The 19,121-nt window shown below is 33.6% G+C and overlaps 1 protein-coding gene and 1 pseudogene across 3 annotated transcripts; one reads left to right on the top strand and one right to left on the bottom strand.

Moving 5' to 3' along the window:
• Window positions 1-295: 295 nt before the first annotated feature.
• LOC143540885 (histidine kinase 5 pseudogene) lies at window positions 296-1,433 on the bottom strand (annotated as a pseudogene). Its single transcript, XR_013136664.1, has 3 exons — window positions 762-1,433; window positions 635-691; window positions 296-541 (listed from the first exon to the last, which is right to left on the bottom strand). The product of XR_013136664.1 is annotated as a histidine kinase 5 pseudogene (transcript).
• A 10,243-nt stretch (window positions 1,434-11,676) lies between these two features.
• Window positions 11,677-14,779, top strand: LOC143540626 (serine/arginine-rich splicing factor RSZ22A-like). 2 transcript variants are annotated; one of them, XM_077033638.1, is made up of 6 exons: window positions 11,677-11,753; window positions 11,874-11,981; window positions 13,423-13,511; window positions 13,604-13,844; window positions 13,938-14,054; window positions 14,562-14,779. In XM_077033638.1, exons 2-6 carry the CDS (start codon window positions 11,893-11,895, stop codon window positions 14,596-14,598), a joined length of 573 nt encoding a protein of 190 aa, XP_076889753.1. In that variant the 5' UTR covers window positions 11,677-11,753; window positions 11,874-11,892; the 3' UTR covers window positions 14,599-14,779. The 2 variants fall into 2 exon arrangements, with proteins under 2 accessions (XP_076889753.1, XP_076889749.1); XM_077033634.1 differs by having other exon boundaries at window positions 11,870-11,981.
• Window positions 14,780-19,121: the final 4,342 nt, after the last annotated feature.

Here is a 19,121-nt window from a genome sequence, read left to right as displayed (position 1 = left end):
ATATTTTAAAACGATTTACGTTATGAGTATTACTAAAAGCTACGGTTAAAGCAAAGAAAGATTACCGACCAGTAATATGAACAGTTTTGTTAAGTTCCATCTCTTTGTCCTTCAGCATAACTATTTCCTCCTTATGTTTTGCCATCGTGTCTCTCTTTCTCGCCTGTGACGTGATTAGAAAATATATTACTTTTGAAAGCCAAATAAACTATTTTACAACTTAGAACTTGAGACATGATGCATGTCAAATTAAACACCATTAAACACAAATCAAACATTATTCCATGTACACAATTCACACACATTTTCTCACCTGATCAGTGATTTCCATGCCCATATAATTTACACCAATTGTCTCTCCGTCTTTGTTGAACACAGGTTCAACATATATTAAAAATGTTTTGGCTCCAAATATTTCGGTCTCAAAAGTAATTTCTCTCTTTGCTGGTAGTCCTCTCTCCATAATTTCTCTTTTGAAGTCTTGGAATTCTTTCACACCGCCACCTTTGTATATCTCTATATCCGTTTTTCCAATGATATCCTGTCGATATAGTTATAAATAATGTGAAGTAAAAAAGAAATGACATGCTTAAAAAACAAATTACATGTGTTATTTAAAAGATGATCATATTACCTCATCTACTAAACCTGGGAAATGATTATAGACGAAGCGATACCGCAATTCTTTATCCTAAAATTAACATAAACTTCTGAAGTTTAAAATACAAAAGCTGAAGAGAGAACTTAATAAAAAGTTTTACCTGATGGCCAATAATAAGAGGTGCATTTTGAAGAACAAAATGTAAAAAGTTATCAGCTCTTTTCAATATTTGGGTAAGTTCTTCAACAGGGGTAGATTGTTTTTCAAGATTTTCAATACTTTCCTCCCATTTCTTTATAAGTATTTGCTCTTTTCGAACACTTGCTTCCAGTAACTTTCCTAAATGCAAAGCTTGTTGCTTCTGATATGTAACGGTATCATACTTGCCATCTATTTCTAACTGTTTATCTTGTTCAAATAGTTCAAATTTCTTGAACTCGACTTGACGTTGCTGTTTGCTTAAACTTTCAAGCTCTTCCCTTAAAAGTCTCACAGCGTTTTCTTGTTCATATTCCCAGTGTTTTACAAGATAAGCTAGCTGTGACGATCCGTTTGCAGTGTAACTTATAAGTTCTTCTAATCGTTTCAAATCAACTATGCTAGGCTCTTCAATGAAGGTCAGATCATTTAGCATATTGTCATGAACACCTGGCTTGTCTACATTGAACTTTTTTCCAACTTCATCAACCACCATATCCTCCATCTCATGCGCCATTTTAAGACCACCAAAATGACCAAAAACCGGTATTGAGATCTGCGATTATAGTTTTTGAAATCAAGATCAAAACAAATGTTTAAGAGGTAATGTAATAAGCAAATTTTCAAGATTTTCCTACCTAATTACCTTCACAAAAGTAAGAAACCATTATGCACCAGGGACTGTAAAGATTAAAATAATATCTGCCCATAACCATCCTAGCTAAGATTGTCAAATTTAATTAAAATGAAACAATGATCATAAGGCAAAAGTCATAGCTTAACAGCCTTTTGTTTCAGTTAAAACTTAAAACTTCAAGCCCTTGAATAAAAGGAATAATAAGATTTTGGATTCACAAATGCTAAGAACACATATATTCTAAATGACAACAGTGTGTACCATACTTCTTGAATTGAAATATGAAACTCACCAATATGTATTGACCATGTGCATAATCAAGATAGATCAATACTGCTTAAAATTCTTGAAAGATGACCTTGTTAACTGATGCCACTTAGATCAAAGGTATTGGCCATGAAACCAAGAAGCACCCGTTCAATGAATAAACAAAACAAAACAAAACAATTTGGTTACTTGAGACAAACCATGTGAGCAGAAAATATAAAGTTTATATATTATAAACTATATATTGTGAAGAAGCTCAAAAGGCCATGTGCATATACTACAAATAGTGTCACGCTACTAAAACTAGCAGAATTTTTTATTGCCCAGTTAAAGAATCTCTTAACATACATTTAATTAAGCACCTTATGTGCATTCATGATTTAACAAAGTACACCGAAACAAATCCAGTGAACCTGAACCGGCTTGAAACCGAAAAAACACGACAGACCGGTTTTTAGTTTTTGAAGAGGAAATGTGCATATAATTGAAGGATCCTTAGACACGACTGAAAGTATTCAAAATGTATCAACTCTCCAAGACGATATACAACTCGAGGAGGAAATAAACAATTCGTAGGGAGTCGTAATTAGACAATCACACCAACTTTCGATGAAGAACTAATGGTACGCTTGCGCGACCAATGGTGGACCCAAAAATCCTTTTTATGGAGATTGGAAATTATTGGAGTTGTTTGACTATCGTTATATATAATATTTTTTTCTTGTTCAGTCCAATTCGTATCGAGTCAGGTCTTAATAAAGAAAATAAAATCAAATCGAATTTTATATAATTAAAAGAATTACGTTAAACGTCATCGTAAATGTAAAATGAAGATACAAGATATTTAAAGTTGTTTTTTATGAGTTTTCATTTTATGAAATATAGCTACAACATCAACTATAAAGATGATTGGAAATCAGAAGACGTCGCTAGAGTGACAATCGTTATCTGACTGCCAATTTAAGGTATAAATTCTTAAACATAGGCTTAAAAGTTGAAACATAAAAACATTGAGCTTAAATAATGTTTTATATAAACTATATTAATGTTTAATCGAAATTAAATGTTTATATTAATAAATATCTAATATGGTTTTTTTTATGGGTTAGTTTCGAAATTTCATTATGTTTAGTTTCAAAAGTTCATGAAGGTGATCTTAAAGTTTTATTGGGGGCGGTCAAGATTCTAAAGGGTATATATAACACTAATATTTTTGTTAAAGAGGTTGGTTGCCCCCCTTTCTCTTGCGATAGGTAGTCTCTTGTGTTCGACACCATATATTACATGACAAGCTAAAAAGACGATTACGTTACAGATAAGTAATGAATTTAAAGAAAATGTATTTGGTATTGCCATTCCTAAAATGATGTTTTTAATTAACTTATGTTTATGTTGAATATACAAAATGAAATAAAATATGAATTTCTCGCTACCAGCATGAGTGCCCGCACGTTGTTGTGGGTTCGCGTAAATTATCCTCTTGTATTAGTTTGTAGAGTTTGGTGTGATGTGTAATGGGTTATCAGTACGAGTACGCTGCCGCATATGGTTTGCTCGTGTTTTGTGAAATATTTGTTAATAAAGTAGGTTTATGCGTTATGTGATTTTTTACCAACATAAATGATTGAATGTGTGTGTCAATTGATGAGTAGTTAGAGTTGATATTAAGATGAAAGAAATGCTCAAATTAAAGCCACAAAGTTGTCGGCCAACGAACTATAAAAAGGAAAAAGTGGTGGGCATACGTGATTTGATTGTGCACATGCACTGATGTATGCATATATATTGGATAAATGGTGTATAAAGTGATTGGTAATTAATCTGCAGAAACAAAAAGTTTTTATTTAGGGCATTACAAAATGACAAGTAGCAATATGATGGAAATTAAGAAAACCATAAGGCTAATACAGACTTAAATAGCGGTATAGATAAGAGTCTTACTGAAGAGCAAACCCTATAAAGTAAGAATTGATTACAAGTTTTAGTAACGAAATTGTATAAAATATATTTACAAAAGATCACATTTTCTAAACATGATTATATGATGTACAAATTTAAATTCTCATATAAATAATAGAAAAAGACACACAAAACAACACATCTAATGATAAATCGTAATTTTAGAACAAACTTAAAAGCACGTTCTAATGCCTAGACCACATCTGATCCTTATTAGTATTACAATCATGAATCCATCCGATTTAAGAGAGCTCTTTAACCTGCTCATGTTTAAAAAAAAGTCTCCTTGTTCCCAAGAAGAGCACCCATGTACTCCTTGTGATATTTTCCTTTATCATTAAAAGCAAAGCCGAACTTAGCACGGTTTTTAGGATTTGAGCTCATAAACCTTCGTTTTTCCATATCGCCAGCCACAAGTATATCATGCAAACACAATTTAATTTGAGCTATCTAAACAAGCCTGATTAATAAGATTTGTAACATTACATCTAATATTCTAAAGTTATCCAAACAAATGTGCTTAACATAATAAGTAACCTAACTTTACATCAAATATTCTCAAGCTATATACACAAACACAATTTGATCTATACAAAGTCTCTTTAATATAGTATGTAGCATTACATCTATAATTTTAGCATGTCTCAAACCTTTTTTCTTGAATTTAGGCTTTATTGAGTCTGTTAGTTTGGTTTTCAGGTGTTCTCTAATCGAGTTTCGGGTTGCTTCAGGTCGATTAAGTTGGTATTGTGTAATAGGTTCCGGGCTAAGGTTTATGTTCAAGAAAGTCAAGCATCGTTTACTCAGGTTTCGAGTGGGTTTTGTATCTGTTATGATTTTGGTAATCGATTTCAGTTAATAACAGAAAAACAAACTCGTTTTTGTTCTCGAGAATTTTGTTTCTTCGGGTCAGTTGTTTGGGTTTCGTTTCTAAAATCTTGCTTCGGGTGACGTTCAGTAGATTTTTATGTTTAATCGATTCAGGAGTTCAGGCTGTAGGGTGTTCAAGGTCCGTTTTGGCCGGTTTTTAGATCAAATCACAGTTTTTCATATTGAAAACCGAAACCAGATCGTTTAAATTCAAAAGCGAAGCAAACCGAACTGTTACTAACAGTTTGGCTCCGGTTTGTTCTCACGGTTTCAGATCATTGCACTTTAGTACAACTTATCCATAGTAAGAAGTAGAATCTACAAACAAATGATAAAAATAGTTGTTGTCTAAAATTTCATTATGGAAACAAATCACAAAGAACTGGATACACTCATTCAGCCTTAAACTGTTACACATGAAATGTGTTGCGAACTGGCTCATCTATTTAGGTTGAGACTATTATAAAAGAAATTTTTAAATACTTCTCATTTAGTTTTGCAAATGTGTTTCTTTTATTTAGGTTGAGGCTATTATAAAAGAAATGCATGCTAAAAATTAGTTAAAACAGAATATTATGGCTTAATTTTCACCGAATGACTTATAAATTAAAAACAGGTGAATTTGGCCATTTTAATCTCAAACGAGCTAGTTTAGTTATGTACCATGCTTGCTATGTTAAGCAACTGTTTATTTATTAAAAGTTTTAAAAAATGAATAAAAATAAATATTTTCGAGTAAAGACAACCCGAACCGGATTTAAAGTGACTTGGTAAATGTGACTCAAACCAATCAAAAATTACTTGTTGGATGTTATTTATTAACCTCTGCAACTTTTATTTTTATTTTACATTTTTATTATTTTGACCCGTTAGAAAAAATTAACTCAAAGCAGCCTGTTTATAAGTAAATGTGTCGGGAATACCTTGAAAGCAGAATATTTGCAAAAAATTACCGTTGACAGCTCTATCTCTGCCACTAACATATACTTATTAGGCAAAGAAACAAGCTGCTACACTATTGCAGTAACTTGGTTTAAAAAAGAGTACCTGGGTCGTGAGGCACATTAAGGCGCAAGGCCCGCCACCTTTGAGCACCTAAGGCCCACGAGGCGCACTGAAAACAGCCCGATACGGTCACGCGTTTTTTATACACCAAGTGTTGTTAATATCAGGGCCGGCCCTATAGTAATATCCGGTGAAGCTAGGGCTTGAGGCCCCTGAAAAAATAAGGCCTCCGTTTTATAAACTTTAATATTATATATTTGTAGAAAATCATATTTAAACCATATAAGTGAAACTTAGTCAAAACTACAAATTGGTATAGTGGTTATCTATTCAGGTTTGAGGTCTGACTTTTAAATACTCCCCACCCAGGTTCGATTCCTTAATGAGGTGAGGTGCTTTTTATTTATTTTAGTTGTTTTCTCTTAGCTGCCTGTTTTTTATTCACTCCACTTCTAAATCTTTCCCCATCCGCATTTCACTTTTCCATAGGGAAAGATAAATGAAAGTTGGGTGGTTTAAATACAAAATAGTTTATAAAGATAAATGAAAGTTGGGTGGTTTAAATATAAAATAATTTATTCAGTTTTAATAATCTCTATTAACTGGTATTGGTCGATAGTAACCTCAAGTCAGTTTATTACCACTGGTGACCACAAATTTAAAAATTTTGGTCACTCGTTAAAAAGGACATAATGACATTATATATATATATTTTAATTTCAAACTAATGTGTTAGGGGTTTTGATCAGAATGAATCCAATCGATTGATGTAAAAATTAGTTTGAAACGGTGATCCAAAACAACGAGACGATGTTTCAGTTCGGATGTTTGAACTTCCAATGAACAAAAATAAAGTTGTTTGGATCACCGATTCGATCTAAGTTTTGCATCAAGTGTCTCGTATCTCCTTCCGATCTAGGTTTTACATTAGTTTGAATTTTGAAAAAAAAATAACGTCGTTAAATTTTTTTAGTGGGGACCATTGTGTGGTCAACTTTTTTAAAATTGGTCCACCAATGACGATAAACTGACTTGAGATTATTATCGACAATACCATTTAACATGTATTATTAAAATTCAATAAAACTATGTAAATCAAACTCCTTTTCTAAAACAAAAATTGAAAAGTTTGTAGTTTCATATACGAAACACGACAATCACTCGATAAATTATAAAATTTAAGCTTATAGTTATGTAATTTAATCTCTCTAACTTTTGATAAAGGCCCCGATTTTTCTTACGCTTTAGGCCTCCAAAATGGTTGGTCCGTCACTGGTTAATATTATAATGTTGCTCAACTGGTTTTTGGGTTGTATTTGTATAATAAAATTCACATCAAAACATTAATATAAATAAGCATGTAACTGAACATAAAAAAATGATCACAACGTATTTAAAACACAAAATCCTTGTACCATTAACTAATATAATTCGAAACTGAAATCATAAGCAAGTAAAGATAATACCTTTCCACCACGTTAGTAAGACAACAATGAACAAATAATTTCACAAAAACTTCGTTTGACATTCGCCTAAAAGACAAAGGATATGTGTTTGCGACTCCAAGCTCACGAAACATAATGAAACTGAAACTAATTAAACCTTTGAATTTATATATTGCGTACAAAGAACGCTACAACCATAAAGAATTTGGGGTGGATTCAATGAATTCAGAAGTCTACATGAAAGAATACCTAGCTTGAAGTAAACATGAATATATCCTTGTATTGGACGATGAAGGAGAGAGAGAGAGAGAGAGAGAGAGAGCGCGCATTTCAATTGAGCAGGCGGCATGTGGTTTTGATTTGATTTACAATTTCCTTTTGAAGAATCCAATGCGTAAAGTATATGAAGAGTCTCCGGAAGGAGTAATTAATGTAATTGATGGTGAGAGCATCTGAATTGAATAGATCGTCGGTGGTAATATGTAACAGAAGGCCAGAGTAGTTGAATTGGTTGTCGGCGATGAACTCTCATATATATAATGGCGTCTCCTTATAAAGGCGTTTTAAAAAGTGAAATTACCATCTTATCCATCCAATATGTTTTATAGATAATATAGTTATAGATATAGATAAAGATAAAAAAATAATATAAATCATGAATTTTATGTTGTTAATGTTATGTATATATTTTTAATTTGTTTTTTTTATTAATAACTGGTTCCATCGGTTAGGCTACATAGTGGATGAGCTACAAATTGGAGCGAATTGCGACACGTGACGGCCAATCAGCAAAAATGAGAAGGGTGAGAATCAATCTAAAAAAGGAAATGTAGACACTTATAATAGACGGAGGGAGTATTATTTATAAGGGTAAAGTTAAAATACAAAGTACAACTAAAATGAGAAGGGTGAGAGTTAATCTAATCCATCAATCTTAGATTTGAATGGTGCAGATTAAATTAAGAATTAAAATTGATTAGAAGGACATAGAAGTAATAACTCACTTATGATTACTTTCTCTCTTCACTTGCGAGGCACATACCAAATCCTCCATCTTTTAAAACGGCTATAACTTTTTGACACAACATTTTTTCTAAAATTTTTTTTTACCATACTAACAAACGTTTTTTATCTTTAATATGAATATCATATTGTTATATAAAAATAAAAAAAGGTTAGTGAGTTATTTTATATTGTATTATTTGGTTGTCCATGTTTTAATTGAGTTTTTCTATTCATTGTGTTATAGATTTTGGTCATTGTATTTTTCAATTGATACTCATATTAAAGATAAAAACTAAAACAAAGATTACATCATTGTGTCTTTTTGTTCGTCATTGTGTCTTTGTGCTCAACATTTGTCTTTTACTTATCATTGTGTTTTAGTCATTGTGCTCAAAATTCACTTAAGTTGAGAAACATAGTATTATGTTTATTGTGTATTACGTTTAAGTCACCGTGTAATATGTAGATTCCATTGTGTTTTACGTTTCAGGTTATTGTGTTATATGTATTTATCATGTGTCTTACGTTTCTTGCCATTGTGTTATACATATTCATGATTGTGTTTTACGTTTCAGGTTATTGTGTAATATGTATTAATCTTTGTGTTTTATGTATTATAAAATTTGGTGGTATTTTTCATTATATTTACAAATTATTACACAACGGTGTTATTAGTATTTAAAAAAAACACAATGATCAGTTGAAAGACACAATGACGAAAAAATACCCAATGGTAAGCAAAAAAGACACAATGACGCAAATATTTTTTTTTATTTTTATATAACAAAATCATACTCATATTAAAGATAAAAATACGTTTGTTATTATGGTGATTTTATTTTTTTTAAATATCATATGAAAAAGTTATAGACGTTTAAAAATGATTGGGGAATTAACATGTGACTTGCATGTGGAGAGGGAAAATGTGTAATATTACTTTTATATTCCTTTTCCTTTGGTCCATACTTGACACATGTCAATTAATTATGACTTCTCACACTTTTTATTTTTGTTGTTCTTTGTAGAATAACTCAACCCTTATTTATAAATATACTTTTATTTACCAAGATTTACATAGTATAATTTAAAATATATACTTATAATATAATACTTAACAGATAATATTATAATTTGATAATTTATTTAATGATGTTCGTTTAAATATTTATTTTAAACATCAATGAACTCTCATTGATAAGATTAATGGAAATATATTAAATACATTTATTACGATTTTATTTGTCAAAACCTTTATTATTTTATAACATATTATATACATACATATATTTATAAATATATATACACATATATAGTTTTAACGAAAAGAAAATGAAAACGACCATTTAAACGAGCCGGTTTCGTAAAAACATTAATTAATTATCCTCTTTATATCAGTTATAATATAATTTATTAAGTATTATCACTAATATATTTTATTGATTAAAACATAATAAAAAATAATATACAAAAAAAAACAGGACTGGAGGCTCGAACCCCGCACCTCTAGCTGTTCACAAGTTCTTAAACGTGCATGCACCAGCCAACTAGGCTGTAGTCTAACCCAGTTGTTTATTAGGAACGGTTAATTAATTACACACAAGCCAGATCATCCCAATACACATGAACCCTAGAAATTATAATTGACCAAAATGTTTAATGTTTGGCTGAATTTTCAAAGGGTTAATGTTAATGGATCAACGACAAGTCAGAATCATAAATCAATTATCTTAAACTATGAGGATTTAATGGTTTAATTTTTTATTTTTAATAAACTAACCGTCATAATATTAAAAATAAAAGGATCCAATTACAATAAAAAGGCAGGTAAGCGGGCAACAAGCTGCGCCGCCACCTCGTTTTGAATGACAAAACCGATTCTACCGAAAACAAAGTTATCGTTCTTCGGCGTCGATGAGTTACTGTGCACGACCCGCTGAACTCGTTTTAGAAACGTAGCAGCATCGGGGGCAAAAGACCCAAATGTGTCAAAAGGAATGAAGGTGTGTTGATTCTCCGCATACGCCTTCTCGTGCTTAGCAATTTTTCCTGCTTCTGCCTTTAGCACGGTATGCCTAGCAACAAACCCGATGTCCCTCGCCAAAGCATTTTGGGCTTTAGGGGGGCAGTGTCCTTATTAGCGAACTCGCCAAGATCAAAATCGGGAATAGAGTTGTGCAAATAATCCATCGCACACCCAAAATCGGAATCTAACCCATCACCACCACAATCACGCAATATGTGGTCCTGTAACTTCCAAGATTATGCTCTCGAGGCGACGAAAGCATAGGTGGAAACATCCTCAGTTGAATATAACCCTAAACCACCGAAATGGATAGGGAGAGAGGCTAGTCTCCATTGAAAATCCCCAAAAAACGGACCCCCACATACCACAATATCCTCAATCGCCACTCGAAGCCCTTTGTCAAAAATAGAGACAGCTTCCTTAACAAACATAGGCTGACATGTTCGGAGTCCGAACAACAATTTAGCCACCCCCATACATGAGCGAAGCAAGAGAAACTCACATTGAGGGTCACACAGACGAGTACGACATCTCATTAGTTCCACGGCTCTTGAAGCTCTGGTAATGGCCAAACTACTGATAAACCCAGCATCTCGGCTAACTGCACCTCCAAGGAGTTTTACCCCTAACTCCAGTTTAATTGATGGAACCACAGACGGCCTAAGCACGAATTAGAAATGATAATGGCAGTCTACTATATTGTAACTTCTATAGGGTTTAGATTCGCAGAGCTTGCATGAACGTGTATACAATTTCAATTGGAATATTATGTACCCTAAATGGTATAACACCAAGCTAGCAATGACGGTTCATATAATGTAAAAAAATCGATTGTTGATCATAATTTTTAATTAGATAGTGTCGGTGTAGGTCGTTTAAGGCAATGAAAACGATTTGCAAGATCAATTACAATTATAATACGAAGATTAAGTTACAAGAAATCCAACGGGTTATGGATACGAGCTGGATACAGGTTTGGATCATGGATATAATATAATATTTAGACATATTTGCATAACGGTCCTTGAATTTCAAGTGTGGATATAAAACGGGTTAAAACTAAGCTTTATGGTGGATATTGTATATAATTTAAAGTTATTTTTGATAATTAATTAAATATGATAAACCATAATAATAAAAACTCGATAAATGCGATAATTTATTGATTATCCGAAACATAAACAGGTCGGGTAATATCTATATATATTATAAACGAAAAGTTCGAGTTATTACAGTATCTCTTACTTTTGGGAATTTTGTCCCGAAATTAAATAATGCCAAAAAAAAACCCTTAAATTTTGAGGAAAGGAAACTGTTAGATATTATTTAAAATTTATCATAACACGGAACTTAAGTAGTTGAAACAATACAACAAATGACAATCTGATAAGGACACTTATATATAAGATATTTAATTACTGGTTTCAAGTAAAGTAATTATGTAATTACATCATATATTAATTGTGTAATTTCTATATGATGTAATTACATGATTACTTTATTTGTATATATAATTACGCTAAATAATTCTCACAATTATCATGTTAATTTCATTTGTATTTAATTTAAACCCGTAATTAAATATCTAGACATATAATAATAATGAATTGTAGAGTAGAAGCATGTAATGTGTTTAGTACTTTAGCGGCCGTACCTCTCTTCACTTAAGTTAAAACCCTCTTTCCAATTCCATTCCCACTGCCTCTTCTTCACTCCATTCCATTGTTAGCTGGGGTTTTTCAGGTACTCTGTTCTTATTCTTCCAAATTTCTCATAAATCTTTTACTACTGTTCTTTAATAATTAGGTTTCAGACATTAAACCCTAGTTATCTGATACAATTTATTAATTAATTGACAGACAGGTGAATATTGTTGTTGAAGATGGCCCGTGTGTATGTTGGTAATCTGGATCCAAGGGTTAATGAACGGGATATCGAGGATGAGTTCCGTACCTTTGGTGTTATTCGCAAGTAAGATTATTGTTATGTAAATTATTAGTATTTCATTCCTAAAGTTTAAGTTGTTAGTGAAGTTTCATTGGCTGTTAGTGTGAAAAGTTTCTTCTGAGTAGGGCTGTAAACGAACCGAACCAAACAAGGCCTTGTTTATGTTTGTTTGTTAAACTTTTATAGGTAAGAAGAACAGTTCATGAACACTTCATGTTCGTTCATTAAGAAATTGAGCTTGTTTGTGAATGGTTCATGAACACAAATGAACACAAACATTGTTTATTTGTTTTGGCTAACTAAGAATGGTCCGGCTACCAAGTTTGTGTTGGTGTTTTTTTTAACATTTAAATTCATAAGTTAATTTACATATAATATAATTACATAATACTCATGAGAATGCTACGTTGGATGTGTGGGCACACAAGGTTAGACCGAATAACAAACGTTGTGTTTCGGGAGAGATTAGGGGTAGCGAACATAGCAGACAAGATAAGAGAGTGGACTAGTGGAGTTTGAGATGGTTTGGACATGTGAAGAGTAGAGAGATGACGAATCCTGTTAGATCCGTAGAAAGCATTACTATAGAGGGGAGGAGGGGTAGAGGACGACCTAAATTGACTTGGGATGAGAGGATTAGGCATGATTTGATAGACCTAAACCTCTCCAAGGACATGGTTGAGGATAGGAATTCTTGGAGAAGTAGAATTAAAGTTAAGGATTTTTAAGGAGAAAGAAATACCTTAGGGCTTCTATTTTTCTTATTTTGGTCACACACCAGAATGGTATTTTCTTTACATATATATAGTATTATTATTATTACTATTATTATTAATATTAGTATTATTAGTATTTTATATTACTGTTGAACTTTGTTTTCCTTTGTATTGCTTTATACATATGTACTTTAGAGCCGAGGGTCTCTCTGGAAGCCACCTCTTTATCCCTTTGGATAGAGGTACGGTGTGCCTACATCCCATCCTCCCCAGACCCTACTTATAGCTTTGCTGTTGGTGGGACTTTACTGGGTATGATTGATTGATTGATATTTTTGTTTTATTATTTTTATAGTTATAGTTTTACTTAAATATGTATTACAAATTTACAAGATTATAAAAGGCGTTAACACATTAAAATCTTTAATGAACAAACATTAATGGATGTAAGTAGACACATTATGGAATGTTCACCAACACAATTGAATGAACATGGTCTATGTTTATGTTCGTTTCTTTTAGTTATTCGAATGAAATTCCTTGTTTATGTTCGTTCATTTATTAAATAAACGAACTTCTTGCCAATCAGTCATGAACAGTTTTCTGTATGTTCGGTTCATTTACAGCCCTACTTGTGAGGTTACTATTTTAGTTTTTTAAGGTTATTCAAACTGATACAGTTCTATGTAGTTTCTGTCTGTTCTAAACTATAAATTCTCTCTTAATTCTTCGGTTTTTGTGATGTGTAGTGTGTGGGTTGCAAGGCGTCCACCTGGCTATGGTTTTGTTGATTTTGATGACAAACGAGATGCTCAGGATGCCATCCGTGAACTTGATGGTATTGTTGTTATTATTATTAATAAAATCGTTAAAATTACGATTCTTATTATGTTTATTTTTTGAGTTCTCATCTATTAATAAATGAACCAGGTAAGAACGGATGGAGAGTGGAAATGTCTCACAACTCTAGAGGAGGTGGTGGTGGCGGTGGCGGCGGTGGACGTGGCGGTGGCGGAGGTCGTGGTCATTCTGGTGGTTCTGATTTGAAATGCTACCAGTGTGGTGAAGTCGGACACTTTGCTCGTGAATGCCGTGGTGGCGGCGGCGGTAGACGTCGCAGCCGGAGCCGTAGCCCCGCCAGGTACCGGCGGAGCCCCAGCTATGGTCGGAGGTGAGATTCATGATATTCTTTTGTTTTGTTACTTCAATTGCAAATTAATGTTAATTGACTTAAAGATATGAATTTTTTTTTTGTGGGAGGTAGGAGCTACAGTCCTCGTGGACGATCACCACCACGTCGTAGCGTCTCTCTGCCTCGCAGGAGTAACTACAGCAGGTCACCTCCGCCTCGTGGACGTGACGAGTTGCCATATACAAACGGGTAAGTTGTCTTCTTACATACAATGACTAAAAGTTGGAAGCTTAGTTTTAAGCTATGTTGTCAAAAGCCCTTCGGGTGCACGCCTAGGCCCTTAATTGAGGTGGGACGCAGGCAAAGCGCCTCGCTGTCATCCAAACAATCCAGTGACAATCGGTCTATCGGACAAGATTCCGGTCAGGTTCCCACAAAATCCTGAGAATTTCAGCCAAATTTTGCAAATTTCGGGCAACTGGTATGAGGCATTAAAAAATGGCTGGAACCAGCGTAAACAAGCCTAAAACATGTTTAAACCATTAATAAATGGTATGTTTATGCTATGCGCCTTGTTTATCTTGGGCCCTCACTTTTTAAGCGCCTTGAGCCTTTGGGCTTTGACAACTATAGCTTAAAGTAGATTATGATTATGAAATGATAATAATATAAATACCGTTTTTGCCATTTGCAAAATAATGCGTCTGTTATGGTAATGTCATTTTGGTAAAATATCTTGTTGCTTTATGTTTTCAGAAACGGGATTAGGGACAGGCGTCGTAGCAGGAGCTGATCATTATGGAGATAAACTTTTCAAGAATTTTAGAATTTGTTATGTGTGTTAAGACTTGTTTTCAATTTTTACCTGCATTTGAAAACTAAAGTACCAAGTTTATTTATTTGCATCTCTTAAGTCAAATCTAGTTTTATTAGAGTATGTGTTATCATGATGTGAATGCTACTTTGCGTGTTAGCAATGCGAAAGTGATTAAACTTATTTTGCTTTCTAGTGACTCGATATTAGTTTAAGATCAGATTTCTGGTAATGAGAATCAAAACCAGTCAATTTATAAACATGGGCTCATAAACTGAACCTACAAACTGGTGGGTGCTGAGCAATTGAAAGCTGCAAGTCCTAACCGGTTAATCGAATACGTGTTAATAAGGCTGTCATTAATAAGGTTAATTCCAACAGGTAAAGGATGTTTTTAATAGGTTATTAAGAACCGAACTGAACAGGCTAAACAGGTGAAAAAAATTCATTAAAAACTGGTTAGGAACTGAAACCTGTTATTGAGATTAACCGGTTTTGACCGTTTGACCAAAATTTGGTTCGGTTCAGAAACCGGTTAACTGGTATTTGCAACTTTTGTGTCAATACATCTTAGTCCTTGTAGGCTTATAATCCGTTTGGCCCATAAGGATATGTTGCAACTCTTTGGGCTGTTCTGAAATATACAACAATTTTTATGCTTATCTCATATTCTCATTAATAATCAAATTTGAACACCCTTAAAAGGAATCTTTTAGACTTTGTGTGTTTTTTTTGTAGTTATGCATAGTTAGAAGATTCTTTTTATGTAAAGTAAAATATACAAAATGTTAAAAAAAGATTGTTTTCTGTTTTTTTCTCAAATTATTTTGTATCAAGTGGATAAAAACAGAACTTCATGTATAATTTGGATTGTGCAATATGATTCGGTTTTCTTTATTTTTCTAGATCAATTTAGATCTCATCATAGGGTGCAAACGAGCCGAGCAGCTCGCGAGGTACTCAGCTCATTTACGCCCATTAAATTAATATTTTTAGTTAAGGGTGTGAGCAAACTTTGTGTGCCATCCATGTGCATACATCTGAAAGGTTTATTCTGTTTTATTCTTCCTATTTCTGGTGTTCAAATGTGAAATATGATCAAATACTAGATACGTTTTGAGTTTTTTCTCTTTGTACTTTTCTTCTTTTAACATTTAGATGTTTGGGAACACATGTTAAACAATTGCTTCACGTGTTTAAATTCTGTAACAACTTAATATTTTTCTTCCTAGTTCTGATTGGTTACATACGAATGCTTTTGAAACTTTTAGAGTGCCTCCATCAATTCAGGGCAATTCTTATTACAAACAGCCTAGTCAGCATGCCACATCATCTTTCCATTTATTCTTTTCACACACACTTTTTACCTACAACAATAATATATTCATTCTTCTCACAAACAACCTCATAATTTTCACATCACCAACATCGGGGACCCATCAACCACCATCCTTCACCATCCTTGAGGAAGGATCTTCAATGATGGATGACACTCCACAATACATATCTTTTTCATCCTTCTAACAAATCTCTTCCACATAAGCCATGGATGACCTTGATGCGGAAGGTCTTAGTTTGTAACTAACTCTGTTATTCACATTTCTTCTAGTAGAATAGAAACTTGTGTATTACCCTAATTAAAACGTGTTAGAAATATTTATTTTGAATAACACATAATATATTTCTCAACGATGTTTACAAATAATTAAATAATATGACTTATGGTGTAGTTATACTAGTTGTCAATTTAAAGAAAACCATTATTATTTAATAGTAGAGAGATACGAGAAAACCAACTCTGACGATCTAGAAAGCTCACATGTGTTTTCCCCTGTTTGTTTTATTTTTATATATAGAAGATAAATAATTTAACTTAATATCAAATTGTAAACACTTATCCGACCGCCTTAAATTCGGTTGGTTTAATTAAGATTTGAAGGTGGTTTGTATGATTCGTTTCCATATTTTAGTAATAAAAATGTAATCGAATACGTTTTATCTAGATCAAATTAATCCGATCCGTTCAAAACACACACATTGCTAAGAAATTTTGGATTTACCTCTAGGGCTTATACTTAACCCACAAGTTAAATTTATATTAAGAGTATTATAGTAGATGACTGACCTTATATCCCTTTAAACAGCCGTGACATTTAGATTTGTACATATACTATATTTTTTTTTGAATTAATGAAATGATTATTTATTTGAGTTTATGGATCTGTGGGTTGACCCGGATGGTAAAAAGTGACAACGGTATAACTTTCTTTGGGTTATAAAATCTCTAATACTCCTTTTTGGTGTGCTATTAATGTATTTGATAGTCTAGTGATACAAACGTAACGTATGTGTTTTGACAAGTCTTTTCTTATGTAATGAAACCAATTCACATTGCATATGACGGTCAACAACTCAACATGAATAGTGTTGTTTGTGGGTCGTAACAATATGCATAGTGAAATAACGGCCCTGGTTATATCATCATGCATGAGCATTAAACACCATTTCTTGTAGTGCGCCAAGGGCTTGACTCTTGAGCCCCTCTGGGCATTACTATGTTAACGGACGCATGGGCTTTGGAGAATGGGGTTCACCAACAATTCACCAATCATTTGGACAAACACTTCTTCAGTGGCGACTTGCATCTTTACCGATGCGCTTAGGGGGTTTAGGCCTTCTTTCGGCTCATGATGTTGGGGTTTACGCTTTTGTAGCGTTGAGGGCTCAGTCTTGGAAGCTACAGAATCACATCTTAAGGAATAGCGGAGTTGTCGACCTGAACTCAGACTACGTGCAGGCCCTGGAACGCCTAAATGGCACTCTCCCAGACTTTGACATTGGCGGTTTCTCTAATATGGACACCGCCCCACCAAAGCCTCAAAAAACTTTGACGAATGCCCTTTTTGGCAAAATCGCTCAGAGCCTGGGAGAAGTTTTTGGATTGTCCCCCCGACAGAAGGCGGTTATTGAATGCTTACAAGGTCCTCATGCCCAAGATTTTCTGACCGTTATCCCGATTGATGGCTTGGGCCAAAGCATGTCTGCGGTCGAGTATAGGGCCATTCTTAAGTACCGTTTGATGGTCCCAATGTACCCAGAAGACGAAACATGTCCGATCTGCCGTAAGGCTTGCCTGGATAAATTCGGAGAGCATGCGGTTCATTGCAAGGAGATTCCTGGGTTCAAATACCGACATGATTGGGTGCAGGACGTTCTTTGAGACATCTTAAGGCGAGCTGGGATATCAGCTAAAAAGGAAGCCCCCGTAAACTTCCTTACAGACCCCACGAAAGGGAGATCCACTCTACGACCGGCAGATTTGCTCGTCTTTGGTTGGACCGAGGGAAACACGCTTGTGTTGACCTCACAGGGGTATCTCCCTTAGCTGGTTTGAGGGATAATAGGTTTGTAGCTGAGCAAGCAATGAAAAGGGCTGAAACGAAGAAGGTGGAGAAACATGTTAAAGCCTGCGAAGAGAACCAACATGTTTTTGTCCCCTTGACTTTTGATACCTTTGGCTACTTGGCACCGGAAGCTATCCGTTTCCTAACCAGGGTCTAACGGGTTGTGCATATCAATGTGTCGACTCCAAAGGGGCAGGGGTATGTCTTTAGTAGGTTAGGGTTTGCAATTCAGAAAGGGGTGGCGGCGCAGCTTGTTGCCCGCCTACCTGCTATGTTGATGTAATATCCATGTTTCTATATAATGAAAGAAGTAACCCAAATTATAAAAAAAAAATATATTTAATTATTACAAGTTAAATCATTAAAGTGAAAAAACACTCAAAAACAGTGAGTGAGAGCCTCCTGCCAATGTGGCAGCAACTTTTTACCTTCTAGTTAAACCATTACACGTGGCTTAATATGGTTACAGAAATAATAAATTTTATTTGTTTTTTATTTCCATCATGAAAACAATGTATGAAGGTCATACCGAGCTCCAAAATCATGAGTTGCTTGTCTTCCGTTCGTTAGAAACTTATTAGTTTGGTAGTTGGTATACATTATACACATGTATTTTAATTCAGATATCATATGTTAAATTACATTTTAACATGCTAAATTAAATCATATTAGAATAAAACACAATAATATATAACTTAATATGCTAACCTATCAAATGGTTTAACCTATATGTTGTAATATCTTTATAACCCGTCAACCATTAATTTGCTTGTTTAGATAGATGGGTCACACGGTCTGTATTCAAATGTGTAACATATAAATTCAACACGATTGCCACCGCTAGATTTAAACTACAACTATTGTAACGTTAGTTTGTATATGTAGCATGGTGATCTCGTAGATTTTAGGGAAAGCTAAAGTGAAACTCTATATTTGAGTTCTATACAATATGTAGTAAAGATAAGAATTACTTAATTAGAATTCATAGTATTCTTTTAAGATTTGTTAGAATATAGCTATTGAAAAATATAAAATATAGTCGTTATAATAAGCCGTTAATTACAATTTTCAATCAAAAAAATGCGGTGAAAAATAATC

The sequence above is a fragment of the Bidens hawaiensis genome, unplaced genomic scaffold, assembly GCF_021521415.1.
Source record: "Bidens hawaiensis isolate Kalapana, Puna unplaced genomic scaffold, B.hawaiensis_p1.1 tig00000820_1, whole genome shotgun sequence".
Taxonomy (NCBI): domain Eukaryota; kingdom Viridiplantae; phylum Streptophyta; class Magnoliopsida; order Asterales; family Asteraceae; genus Bidens; species Bidens hawaiensis.
This window is presented reverse-complemented; position numbering and strand designations above follow the sequence as displayed.

Excerpts from the sequence above, each read along its gene's own strand:
- LOC143540626 (XM_077033638.1), top strand. The coding sequence starts at position 11,893 with ATGGCCCGTGTGTATGTTGGTAATCTGGATCCAAGGGTTAATGAACGG. Across the intron at positions 13,845-13,937 it reads AGCCCCAGCTATGGTCGGAG|GAGCTACAGTCCTCGTGGAC; the intron begins GTGAGATTCATG and ends TGTGGGAGGTAG. Across the intron at positions 14,055-14,561 it reads GAGTTGCCATATACAAACGG|AAACGGGATTAGGGACAGGC; the intron begins GTAAGTTGTCTT and ends TTATGTTTTCAG.